The sequence below is a fragment of the Strigops habroptila genome, chromosome 5 (assembly GCF_004027225.2).
Source record: "Strigops habroptila isolate Jane chromosome 5, bStrHab1.2.pri, whole genome shotgun sequence".
Taxonomy (NCBI): Eukaryota; Metazoa; Chordata; class Aves; order Psittaciformes; family Psittacidae; genus Strigops; species Strigops habroptila.
Window position 1 is genome coordinate 69,728,528 of NC_044281.2, and position 13,223 is coordinate 69,741,750.

At 43.4% G+C, this 13,223-nt stretch overlaps 1 protein-coding gene across 1 annotated transcript in view; it reads right to left on the reverse strand.

The window, feature by feature from the left end:
* The window catches only part of COL17A1 (collagen type XVII alpha 1 chain), a 56,252-nt gene that overhangs the window by 27,995 nt on the left and 15,034 nt on the right, over nt 1–13,223 (reverse strand). Inside the window, exons 2-9 of the mRNA XM_030487047.1 lie at nt 7,877–7,942; nt 7,130–7,174; nt 6,227–6,325; nt 4,101–4,235; nt 3,697–3,744; nt 2,769–2,804; nt 1,118–1,165; nt 587–730 (exon numbers count right to left, since the gene is read on the reverse strand). Of these exons, the coding sequence (XP_030342907.1) occupies nt 587–730; nt 1,118–1,165; nt 2,769–2,804; nt 3,697–3,744; nt 4,101–4,235; nt 6,227–6,325; nt 7,130–7,174; nt 7,877–7,942 (621 nt within the window). The remainder of the gene's footprint in view (nt 1–586; nt 731–1,117; nt 1,166–2,768; nt 2,805–3,696; nt 3,745–4,100; nt 4,236–6,226; nt 6,326–7,129; nt 7,175–7,876; nt 7,943–13,223) is intronic.

Consider the following 13,223-nt stretch of genomic DNA (forward strand, 5'->3'; position numbering starts at 1 on the left):
TCACTAGTGTATTGGGCTAAACTTCCCAGTTTTAGACAGGATTTGAACCATGCACAAGAAAAAAAGGTACTACTTGTTCCTAGGTACTGGTGGAGGACAGTGGAGTGAATGTGAATACCACTGCCTCAAGCTCTGTGGTGAGGCTTATAAAAGCTGGTTACGGTATTTTAAGTACTTCTATTATTATCAAGTTCTAATGATCTCTGAACCATGTGGTGTGCACAACAGATCAAACACTGACCCAAATGTTGTCTTCAGTGCTATCTCCATCTTGCTTGAAGATAAGAGATCAAATCGTTTCAAGATGTATTTGCTTAGAACTCTTGCCTCTGCCTGAAGCACCTCTGAATTAAAGCTGGTGGCAGCAGGAACTGGTTTATTTTTATGGAAATTAGACAAGTAACCAGAAAGCTATCCAAGATGGCTCTTGTTAGGGCAACACCTGGACAGTGCTCCAGCATTCTGACCCTTTTTCTGTATTGCCACCACTGTCTGGGACAGAAACCATGTATTCTTACTCAGATGTTCTTGGCAACTGAGTATTTTTATGCCAAATGTTTGGAATGGCTCCAGCATTGCCAAATACCTGACTGAGAGCTCTCCGTAACCATCTTCGTCTCCACCACAGCCTTTTTTGGTATCGGGAGTGTACTTGATGGTGATCGAGTAGGGCTGCAGCTGGCTGATCGACTTCCTTTCAGCAAACGTTTCACATCATCCAGTTCTGTCCCTGTCAGGAAAAGCAAGTGTCCAGGTCACCCCAAAGCCATTGTTTCACTGATCTATAATCTTGCCCTGGCTAAACCCTCCAGTGTCATTTACCTGTGAGTGCCTATGAAGTTGTACTTTCTGGGGGTTCCACTTGCTAACAAAGCTTCAGGGCCTCTTTCTGGGACTAAGTACAACTACATCCTTGCAAGACTACCATCTAACACACAGCATGCTTCCTTGTTCAGAAAGGGGATAAAAATGAATGTTCTTAACAGGGAAAAAAGAATTACATGTTGCTATCTGTCATCATGAAGGCTGGACCCCAGAGACACTACAGACATACCCAGAGCAGCAACAACCTCTGTCTTATACTTGATCCCCCTGGAATAAAAGCCACGGCACTTACATCTGCCAGAAGGAGATGCGCTCTGCAGTCGGACTCGTATTTCACTCTCTGGGAAGAGAAAAAGCAGATTATGAATATGGAGTGAGATGTATTGGTGCCCTGGGCTGGGAATGCATCTTTAGGCTGAACTGAATTCTTCCCTTCTCCTTGTCTGTGTTCCACCCTGCTGTCTTGCTGCTTGATCTGAGCTGCACTTATGGCCCTTCACTTACGTGAACTGGTTGTAAATTGCTTTGGGTGACTTTTTGTTTTGGGGTCACATTTTGCTACTTTTAATTCCAGAGAGTTTTACTCATTGAGGGCCTCTGTTGAAGTCAATAGCTTTGATACTGCCAGACATACAGATGGCCTAATCATGCAGTTCTCGATGACACTGATATTCCCACTCATCACAAATATTGTTATTATTGTCTTTACGGACAAAAAACCTACAGAGCCAGAGAAAGCTTAGTAAATACACAAATTCTCCACTACTTCTTGGGTAAAATTCACAGTGTCATCACTACAATGGGCTTTATGATTTAGTCTGTTACAACCTGCTGACTTCTCTTCTGACTCACTGAATGTAACCAGGCCAGTTTTAAGCAAACATTCTCACCAGGTACTCAATTTTGTTACTGACTTTTACTGTCCAGCACAAGAGACTACAGAGTTAATGTGATTTGGTTGGGGCAAGCCTTTAAGCTTGCTACCCATAAGCAAACTGATCAGCCAGGACATGTGACACGTGCTCCTCAAGATGAAATCTGACAGTGCATGCACTATAAAAGACACACTAGCTTTGGCATTCACGTGCAGAAGCTGATGGATTGGAATTATTTTCTGAAGTAATATGGGAAGCTGGAGCTGATTCTCTGGTGTCTGTTTTATTATGTATGGCCTAGTTCTGCTGGGAGCTTATGTATGTAGTGTGCTAGAGGAGACTGTGAAGATCTGAGGTAGAATAATTGGTAGCTCTGACACTCCAGTAGGAGCGTGCAAGAGCACATGCTGATTTATATCCACTGCTAAAATTAACTTGGATAAAGTGACATTATAGTTTTCTCTTCAAGCAACTGGGAACAGATATTACACACAGACTAATATAGCCCTTCTTTCCCCAGCACTGCTAATAAATTATTACAAAAGCTGAATGATTTAAACAATGCAGATCTTTACATTGAGCTGGCTAAACAGACCACAGCAAGTCCATAATTTCCTCACCATCTCCTTACTGTGAGTATGAGATCATTTCAGGGTATGGCCTTACAGTTTGTAAGATAGATCACATTAGGAGGAACACAAATATAATTACTATAAATATGTCATAGGCGGGTCACAGAGCACAGATGGACTGAGTTATGGTAGTGAATAGACAAGATTGAAGCCTATGTCCTATGCTCTCAGATGTCCAGCTCCCTAGGTAGATCTTCTTTTCTGACACAGTCCAAACCACCATGACCTTAACTAGGGTCAATTTTTACACTGAGCTTGTATAAGCAATTGCTTACCAATAAATAGTTCACATCTGCAGTGGTGTAAATCCATGTGCTTCATCTGGCTACTCTACACTTAAACTGGTTGATTCCAGCTAAGGAACAGGTCTGTTTCACACCCCCTGAATCATACTGAAGAAAACAACGGAGGCTTCTAAGAGAACAGAATCACTCACCTCGACTTTGGCTTCTCCCTCTTGTGGCTGCGGATGCTGTGAACAGCAATGAGAGAAAAGCAATATTAGGGATTACTGCCAATGACATCTCAGAAAACAAACACAAGGATCTTCTTCAGAGAGCTCAGATTCAGACAGTAACCTTTACTTGGGGCACAGATGGAGGAATTGAACCCTTAAGAGTTTTTACCAGGCCCCCTTTAGACTATAAGGTACCTAAAGAATCAGTAGCACCTTTAGCATTTCTGGACCAACTGCTGTTTCTTTTTGTACACATAAATGTTCATGGATGGTGATCTCCCACTTCAACCACCCAAAAGGAAGCTAATGGAACTGTTCACCAGCTAAGGTTGGACACTGTGAAACCCTGCCTCCTCTCTGAGCTAGAGAGGAGATTGTTTCTGAGTAAAATTGGCAGCTCAGAGTTTGGACAGGGTAAGCTCATACCTGCTGACAATGTTCAGTGTAAATACATCAGTTTATCTTCCCATATAAATATGCTGAAGTCTAGAAAAGGGCTATTGAAAAAGCATATCTAGCAATGCTCAAAATCCTGAGTCTGGGCTTTCTTGCTTGCAGCTGTTCTCCCAGCTATGGCAGGGCAGAGGGGAGGAAATGTTATGAAGCATCCCATGTCTGTGTTCTCCCATCCATGTCCTGTGCCATATGGGGAGCATAACAAAAGCAGCTGAGGGTAGCAGATATACGATAAGCACCCTCTGTTCAAACATATATCAGCTAGAGACCCTGCTGTCAGCTGTTAATGTAAATCCCAAATAACTCCTCAAAAGTCATGGAGGAGTTATTTGCTCAACACAGAGGTAGCATAGATAGAGCAAGACACAGCAGTATGCAAAAATCCACTGCAGTCACCAGCTCATATGACCTTGCCATACAGTTCAAAGGAACAGCTCTAAAAAGAACATACCAAACTCTTTTCTGGGAAACTCAGGAGAAGAGTTGGCGCTGGAGCTCCCTGCAGAGAATAGAAAGGTGTTCATTAATACTTTGCACAAGACCATTAAAAGCTTTCAAAACATGTCTTCCTCAAACTGTCTAATCCCAGTGGGCAACAGACATTTCCATTTAAAAAAAGAGCTCTTCAGAATTACATGAAAGAGCTGCTAATGTCTTTCATCAAAAATATGCCACAACTCCTTTTAGGAATAAGCATTTCTATCCATATGAGTTAATCATTAAAATATGTCCCTGATGGCTTATTTCCTAGCAAAACCACAATGTATTCTTTGTGCTATTTGGGACAATCCTGCACTAATGCAACCTCAGAGTGCACTACACATTGCTTCCTTTCTATGGCACGTTCTGCGATACCTTCGTATGTTGCATGGCGGTTGACATAGGTTTTTCTTTCAAATGTTGAGCCAGGTGATTTGGTGAGAGTAGAGCTGGGAGATTGGGCTTGTCTGTAGCCAGAAGATGACACTGAATTCAATCTACCACTTCCACCTATAGGTAAAACAAAATACCCTCAGCAAATTGAAGACATGGTCTGGATGTACACTCTCCATGCCCTGGGTGCTTTATCTTGCTGTTTTCTGAGCTGGACAAATTTGCATTGGTACCTCACAACTAGAGATTGGCAAGAACAACATTTAAGTCTAACTCTGACTGTCCTCAGTATTTAGTGCAGAGAGGAGTATTGTTTATCTTTGTGGTTTCAAAACAAATCTTGTCAATGATATATATAACAGTAGGTTTTGGCCTAAGGGGATGAATGAGCCATCTCCCCTGAGCAGGAGTGTATTCGGCTCTTGATAGTGCTGGGTTTTGGTTTGGATACAGATCTACCTGTAAACTCAAGCGTTATAGGACACAGACCACAAAAACTGGGAGACTATTAAGCCAAACTCAAAGTGCTGAAGGATGCAGTTCATGAGATAAGGGAAAGCAGAGAGAAGTCCACTGCCCTTCCAAAGCAGCTATCCACACTCTCACTTAGTCATGCCTTAGTCAGTTCGTTTTCTGGAGAAGTGATTGAGGTGTGCATCAGGCCCAAGGCATTTTGAAGATTATTAGTGGCTGTTACATTTAGACAGAAGAAAGAATTTCCCTCCTAATTTACATCAGTGATGTGGAGAAAGAACCAAGCAGACATAACTAATGTGTACATACTCTTCTATGAAATCAAATTCTGGTGTATGATCAGAGAGCAGCCAAAAGGGGGCCCTGTAATAAAGTGCACCATTTCCACACTGATCAGCAGGATCAGACTGGATATTGTTTACCCATCCCTGCAAAAAGAGCATGCCCTTGTGATCCTGACTGTGTTTTCTTGCCAACTTTCCCCTCTACAAGGACCTCTGTTGTTCTGTAACTTTTCCACTTAAGTCAGCAGGAAGAACTACTGTGACAAGTAGGCCTCTGTTAGAGGCATTCTGCAAGTAAAGATTAGAAAATGCTCTATGAAACTTCAGGAACTCATTATCTCTAAAGTTCAGGTTTTTTTCTCTTCCTCCACACACTGGAAATAAATAACACACTGAAAACTACACACTGAAAATAAATAACAAAGGAGATGGCAATCCTGCCACACTTGTCTGAGTTTGCAGGGCTGGGTTCAGTTCTCAGACTGGTGCCAGCCCAGACAATTACACTGACGTCTTCCTTCGCTGGAGTTACTTCACATCTCCTCTGAGGCAAAGTGATTCCACAGTCTGGCTTTTCATTGGTATGGAGGTGTCTGTCAGGTCACTGGGTATGCCTAATCTTCCTGTTGAGCTTCCAAACTGCACTTCACTCCCTTTGGTTTGACAACTCTTTCAGGGCATAGAGGATGTTTTCTACAAGGATAGTTATACAATGTGCCACTGGGGACAGAGAGGGGTGTGCCAGAAACCTGGTTAGGAAGCTTATTCTTCAGACACCTTTGCTATGACAATATAACAGCTGGAGAAAGAATGCTGTTAGAGAAGAACTCTTTTTTTATGGAGTAGACAGCACATACTGATTTAGCAAGTCCAGAAAATCTGTCAGACTGTTTCAAAGTGCCAAAGCCATGGACCCCCACACACAAGAAAATATTTTCCAGGAAATTCTGTAATAATATTCTATCCTGAGCAAGATCGACAAAATGATTAGTCAAAACTGTCTTTTGAACAAAAATGGTCAGAATGATTGTGATTTGGAAATCCTGAAAGAAAGGAAATTTGGGTTCTATATGACTTCCTAACAATAGTAGGGGTGGCATTTTGTGGTGGTGTTCTCTTGAAATCAGGTTTTCCGTGTGGAAAATGGGAATTTTGCCATTTACTTACTCATCCTCACACCCAACTTTAGGGAAGGAATACCTTTGCTTCGACTATTTGCCACTTCTATTTCCATAAACCTTATTTTCCTTACCTCTGGCTCATCCTACTCCCCTGGCCTGAATCTCTCCTCAGACCATTTCTGCTGCCCTTGTTCTCTGTTTGCTACTGTGCAATGCCTTAATTCCTTACTTGAAGTCACATAGCTGCTGCTATGGGTGTAAGATCTTTTTTCCACTCCACTCCCTCCAGTGTGGGATGATGTTTTGAGCCCACTGCTGCTCCCTCCTTCTGAAAGAGATGAGCACAAAATGAGACATTCTCTCAAGGTAGAAGATAAGAGAAAGGACACTGCAAAATAGGGCAGGAGGTACCCAAAGCTGTCCTCACACTCAATTACAAATATAGCTTCATGTCTATATCAAAACTGCAGAGAAGTGTCTTGGCAGAGCAGATAAAACATTCAGACTGCAGACCCAGCAGGTTTGTGTTCAAGTTTTGCTCCATACATGGACTGAAGGATACTCCTGATAACCCTCATTATAAATGAGATACTGCAATTCCTTTCCAACCCAGCTGCAGCAAGCTAATCAAGAATATGGTGGTATAAAGAGCATAGAGGATTCTTTCCTGCTTGGTACTTGTACTTCCCTACAGAGGTAGAAATCACCCATGACACTTGACATTACTCAAAAAGATCCACTCACTGTTGTCAACTGTAAGATGACAGGAGAATACATTGCAGCCCCAGCAGTGGAGGCTGCAGACCCACCACTTTTGACCCTTGTCCCCAAGAGACAGTCACGACTGGAGATCCTCTATCTGGGTTTAAGCCCTTGGAGAGTCTGGTCTACCATCTTAGTGGACTGCGCAGCTTTGTTTCTGACAGTATCCAGACAGCTTCCCACATACTATTTCCTGCATACTCTCTACTAACAAGTATTTTGGGAGAAGCATTTCTGAAAATAGCTCTTCTTTGGGTGTGAGTCTTTCTGCACTGAGAGTGGCTGCAGCCAGGGATTTATGGAAATCAAAAAGCATGGAGGAGCACAGAACAGCAGAAGTAATGTAATGTAATGACTAACAGTTACTTACTGGGTGGTAAGGACGTCAGTCTTGTGGTCACAGTCTCTGTAATAACTGAAGAAAGAAAAGGGTGCAGAAATATTGGCATGTTAATATAGCCAAACAAGCTCAACGTTCTACTTAACTTCCATGGAAGAACACGACTCGTTCAAAGATGGTCTCATTTAAAGAACAGTCCTTTAAGATCACACTGCTTGGGGGCTGCAGTCTCATTAGTACACAACACTGTGTGTTTGTTTTCAAGCCTTTCTAACTCTACAGTAACTAGTGACATAGTGCCATGAAAGACTTTTTTTCTTCACAGAATCCCTGTAAAACATGGAAGTGCTATTACTTCTGGGCACTTCTGAACCACAGCCATTGCTGGAACAGCAGCCCCCTTACTAGCTTCTTACTAGTTAATTCCCATAATGTAAGCAGGAAACCTATCACCTGTTTTACACACAGCCAAAAAGTGCATCTAAAGAACATCTTCTAGGCCACGAAGGGCATTGATATCAGAGGTAGGAGGAGAATCCAAATGTCTGCACTACTGGCTAGAAACGTTTCCATAGGGCAATCATCTGTGGTTAAACAATCAGGTCATGCTACATGTCTCCATATGTCTGATCTTGGCCCTTACTCTGTCTTCAACAGAGAGACCAGGGACAGGTACAGAATTTAGCTCTGGACTTGCAGTGAGCATTCAATCCCCTACAAAACTGAGCATCCGCTCCTGGGATTTCCGGTGTGTGACTCAGCAAATGTTCTCCTTACGTCTTTCAGTAACTTCTGATCCATCTTGCCTCGTTTTCTTTGTTACAGAATCCATACCATTGCCACCTGCAAGGAAAGCAGAGACACTGCACTTAGAGCTCTGTGGATAATAGGAGATAATACCAGCACCCCACAAGGCCCACCACTTTTCTCCCTTCAGCTGGGGAAGACATCTATGCCAGGGAGCTTATAATGCCTTTCCAGAGCCGTATGAGTATTACTAATAGACCTGCACCACTTCCCTACAAAACTGGATGCAGCAGAGCTGAAACAGCAGGAGGGGCTGTGAAGCCAGCAGGTGAAACAGGGGCCATTGAAGCAAATCAGCTCAGTGCTGGAGAAGTTTAGACCTGGATTTACACCCAGACTTTGTGGCACTACACTATTGCCTCCCGTTGTGCCCCTATAAAGGCTTGATCAAAACCACAGGATCGAAATGCCGCTCCCACACATCTGCTCTGGGCAGGACTCAACAGTACAGGATTAGAAGTGCAGGCAGTGGCAGGAGTAAGCTACCTGCACCATGCCAGCACTGCCAGAAAAACCTAAGCAGAAATACTGTTGCGATTTTGACAGAAATACTGTGCATTCTCTGGGTAAATTGATGCTAAAGCCACAACGCTGACTTCAATGAAGCAGAAAAACACTGGAGGTACCTTTAAACTGGCTATTTTGAGCAGCTAGGAACTTAAGGTAGGAAGTGCTTTATCCTGCTTTATAGGCAGAGCAGAGACAGTTTGGAGGCCCTGTCTGCGTCTTTGGAATCTGATCTAATTTAATGCCAGCTCAGGTTAGTCTACATAGGATTGGAATCACTGCTGGGAATGCTGTGTATACTCCTCTGCATGCCTTGGATCCCTCTCTAATCAAAAGTACATTCTCTGGCAGAGGTATGCCTGTCTGCCAAGGCAGGAATACCACAAAGAAACATTGTGATTGTGGAAAAGAACCACCAATTAAAAAACATTTCTGTCAGAAGGAAATGCACATTTGCTCACTCCTTGTCTCTCTAAGATAACATTTTAGCTTGTGCAGCCACAAACAATGAAAAGGAAGAGCTTTTAGTTTATGCACAAGGTGATAATAGGCCAGAACTCTCCACTGCATTCGAAGACTCCTCCTCAAAACTGAAGACCCAGCTGTACCAAAACCTACACAAGTAACAGACTGAGTCTAAAGAACAGGCTTTGGGAAAAATTCTTTCCAAGTTTCAGAGCCCATCTTGAGGCAGAACCCAAGATCATGCCCTCTAATTCAGCTCCCATTTGAGTCTGATCCTCATGATTCCACTTACCCTCCTGCAAAGTGTCTACCAAGTAGCCCCCTTGATGTTACGCTTGTATTGCCCATGCACAAATAATGACATGAGGCAGGATGCAGCAGAGAATCTGCAGGAATATCTTCAGTTCAGATTCAGTTCTGCTATTCCCAGAACTGGACAGAAACAATTTGAGTGTAGGAGACACCCTATCAGTCAAGCCACTTTAGCCTTCTATCACAAACTCAGCTCAACTTTGCAGAGAACACCCACAGTGCCCACAGCCCTCACCCTCTGCACCTCAGACCCTGAGCTTGGCTAAAAAGCCCTGTAAATGGAGCTCCTCAGGCCACATCCAAGTCTGCACACAACCTTGGCGTCAGAATACTATCCAAGCCTTACAGTGCTTGCTAACACTGGGGATTTCCAAGGGATTATCCAGAGTGCTGATTCCAAGGCATGTGCAAGACTGGAGCTATACGTTAGGAGAGTTCCTCCTCCAGCAGGATAACAGTGCCCTCCAATGGAAAGGCACTCCAAGGAAAGGCAATCTCCATGCTATTCTTCTTTACTCCATCAACAGTGCAAACATCTTTCAAGCTCCTTCCCTAAAAAACAGACACTGAAAGCTGTTGTGAGCACTGTTGGTTTTGCCAGTGCTTTTGGCAGCGAGCACAGTTTCGCATTTGGAAACTGCTTTCCTATTGCTTTGTAGCCCCCTTCCTTTCTGCTATTAGGAAGCGGTGCTGCTTATGGATGCTGGAAGAGGCCAGCACCACCATGGGGTGAATACATCTTCTACATCTTTGCCTTCCCTTGAGGAAGGGGAATATCTTGCTCTGTTACCAATAAAAATAATAAAATAACAAGAGGTTAAACCACATCTTTGGAGCCACACATGCCACAGCCCAGCTCCAGCACATGGTGCAGTTTGATCTATGCTGCATGTGTTCGCCACATGAATGAAAAAGCCAGCCCAGGCTCCAGCAGGATGACCGAGCTGGATTTCCATTATCTGCCAGGACTCACTCATTTCACCAGCTCCTATCTGGATTCGCAAAGCCGTAGCTCTGGGCTACGTCTGTGGCAAAGCAATAGCGCTGTTGAATCAGAGAAGCCACCTGCAATCATCTCTGAGCAACAAGCAGGAACTCGTGCAGTGGGATCACTCCCAAACAGTGCAGGCAGCATAAGACAGGGCAACCCTATGGCCACTTTGATGTAAGCTCAGGGGCTGCAGTGTGCTTGTGGCACCCACAAAAACAGACAACTTGCAGATCCTAATGGCATGAGGAACCAGGACAGGTCTAGCACTGCCACACTTGTCCAGTGTTTCCTCTCTGTGCAGCACTGAAAAGCAAGATAGTAATAGCAGTCCAGCTTTGCAAGGCATGCTTAGCTCTGTGCTTTCCACATCAGCCCGACACTGCAGGGTGCCTCCTGCACCCCCTGTTCCACCTGACTGCAGTGCAGCACTCTGACAGGGACACTAAGCCACTGAGCTGGGACACTCAAACCCCTCTTACTATTTCAGAATTTAGGTATGGTGTGCAAAGGTAATAAAGTTTATTACAGACATTTTTCGAAAGGGAAGGGGAACAGTCACAAAGACATATTTTAATGGAAAAATGAAAGCAAGCACATTTCAGATGCTTTTATTCCTCCACAATGTCCTTCCAGTTTTCATGTCAGAATGCTGTTACACCCTCACTGCACATCCTTTCAGCTCTCTCCTTCCTCCATTAATAAGGCTCCTGCTGTGAGACACTCCATTAGGAGAAGGAGGCACCAGCAGGTGCTCAGATTAATAACATTTAATGTCGGTGCAATCCTTTGATCACAAATACTCTGAGACTCAGTAGATGTCCTCAAACCATGTCACTGACTATGTTAAAAGCAAATGCCATGTCTCTCATCATATCAAATGTCTCTTAGGGTGCCCCTTCCTCTTAATCAAGCCTTTCAGGTGCCACTGTCCTGGGACTAAAATCACAGAATCAACTGTTCTTTAATAGAGTTTTAAAATGGCCCCTTATCTCTCTTTTTTACACCACAGTCTAGGAATCTGACCTTCTCACTCTGTTTTAAAACCTGTTTCTTTTCAGTTTTTCTAACAAAACTAACACAGTCAGAATCAAATCAACCAAATGTGCTCATTTTGTAGACTCACTGAAATGATGCTCATTCCCGGGAAGCAGGTAAGTGCCCAATCAAAGCTTGGACATGCTGTAGGAACCAAATGCTGCTCTGCCTACACCCTGTCCTGGCTTCTTTGGCAGCAGTATGTGCTCATTTTCCAGAGCACAAGCAGGAGCACTGCCCAGAGCTCACTGCACACTGCCAGGTGCCTGCCTTTCAAAAATGTGTCCTCACTGCCTCTGCTTAATTGGGCTACTCAAACAGTCCAAAGCAAGGCCAGTCTGACCTGAACAAGCTTCTCGCCTCTGGCACAGACAGGGAGCCAAACAACCTGGTATTATACAAAATATGTTTGCAGAACCAGCAAGTGCTGCTGTCACCATCTCACAGATGAAGGAACTAGTCACAGAAGGACAAGTAACTTCCCTGAAATCACTCTACAATTCAGTCCAAAGACAGGACTTCTACCTGTCAGACAAAGTCTTTTACCTTATGCAACTGTGTTCAAATTGCCAGACCTGCTGCAGAAAGGATTCAAACCAGTTCTGAAAGCAGAGTTCTCTGACTTATTGTGACAAAGCTTCAATAACACCTTACAGTGCCTCCTAATCTTCTGTGACAAAAATGTGGCACAAAGTCCATAATCAATGAGTCACTGCTGATAAATGAGTCCACCAGGCATAGGACAAAACACAGCTTGTCCATGGCAACACAAACTTTCACTCAGAAGCAGTTCCAGGCATTCTCAGGACTAAAGATCAATTCCTTAATACGACACCCTGCATCCACCATCTGAAGCCCCAATTTACAATCATCATTCCTCCAGCACATTTCAGCTCTGCTCAGTTTTAAAACAAGCCAACAGATGATCTGCATTTCACCATGCTGGTACCCTTACAGAACAGAGAACATCCAGCTAAGCTTTATCTATTTGCATGGCAGTATCACAAGGTGAATTAAAAATATACCCAGAACTTGGCTTCACATTTCTTATCTCCCAGCAGGTACACTCCTTTCACTTGATGCTCACTTTAAAAAAGCATCAAATAAAAGTATTTGCTGACAAACACAGAACCAAAATGACCCAGCTCTTACACAGTCTTATTTTTGCACTGTATTCCCCACAGAAAAATGTAAGACCTCCTCTATTTTGGCTGAGAATACAGCCTTGTTCTTCAAGGAATCTGGAAGACAGAAAATAAAGGATACTTTCTTCTACTCTTTTTTAAGTAATGTAACTTACCTGGAGTGCTTTGCTTACTGAACTGAAAATCTGCTTTTCTCCTCAACCGTTTCCTTTCTACCAAAATTTGCCACCTACACTTTATATCACGTCCTTCCAAAGGTGTGTGGAATCTGACTGATCATCCAAAAATGTTCACCTCTTCTTTAGTCAACCTGTTTTATTATCACCCTTCTTCTGCTTTTCTATTCCCGTGCTCTCAAACAAGTCCCAACAAAGGCGTGTCGTGGTTTCCTGCCTCACCCTACCCTTCCAATTACCTGACACTCACTGGAAAAAAAGATCTGCCTCCAGGAATCAAACTTTATTGAAAGAAAAAAATGCTCCTGCCTATTTGCTCAGGTAGATTAACTATTTAGATCCCAGACAGACAAAGGTGTGAAGGCTTAAACTGGGGAAAATGAAATCATGGCAGTACTTTCTGATACATGATCTGAGAGCTGTTTTGGTATTGTCCTACAGAGTTACAAAGCATTTTGGATGTCTCTGCAAAGCTGGCTGCAAACAAAGCATATTTTGCTGCTTGCAATACGAGGGGCTGAACTCCCAGCTAGTACAAAGTGGCTGGAAAGTGCTCAAGTCAGCGGCCTGAACTGCACTGCCCACCACATAGATATTTATGCTCCATTCAGAAGGCAGCACTATTAATAAATATAAATACACCAAACTGATCAAGGAACAAATTTTCTTCCACGTATACCACCTAT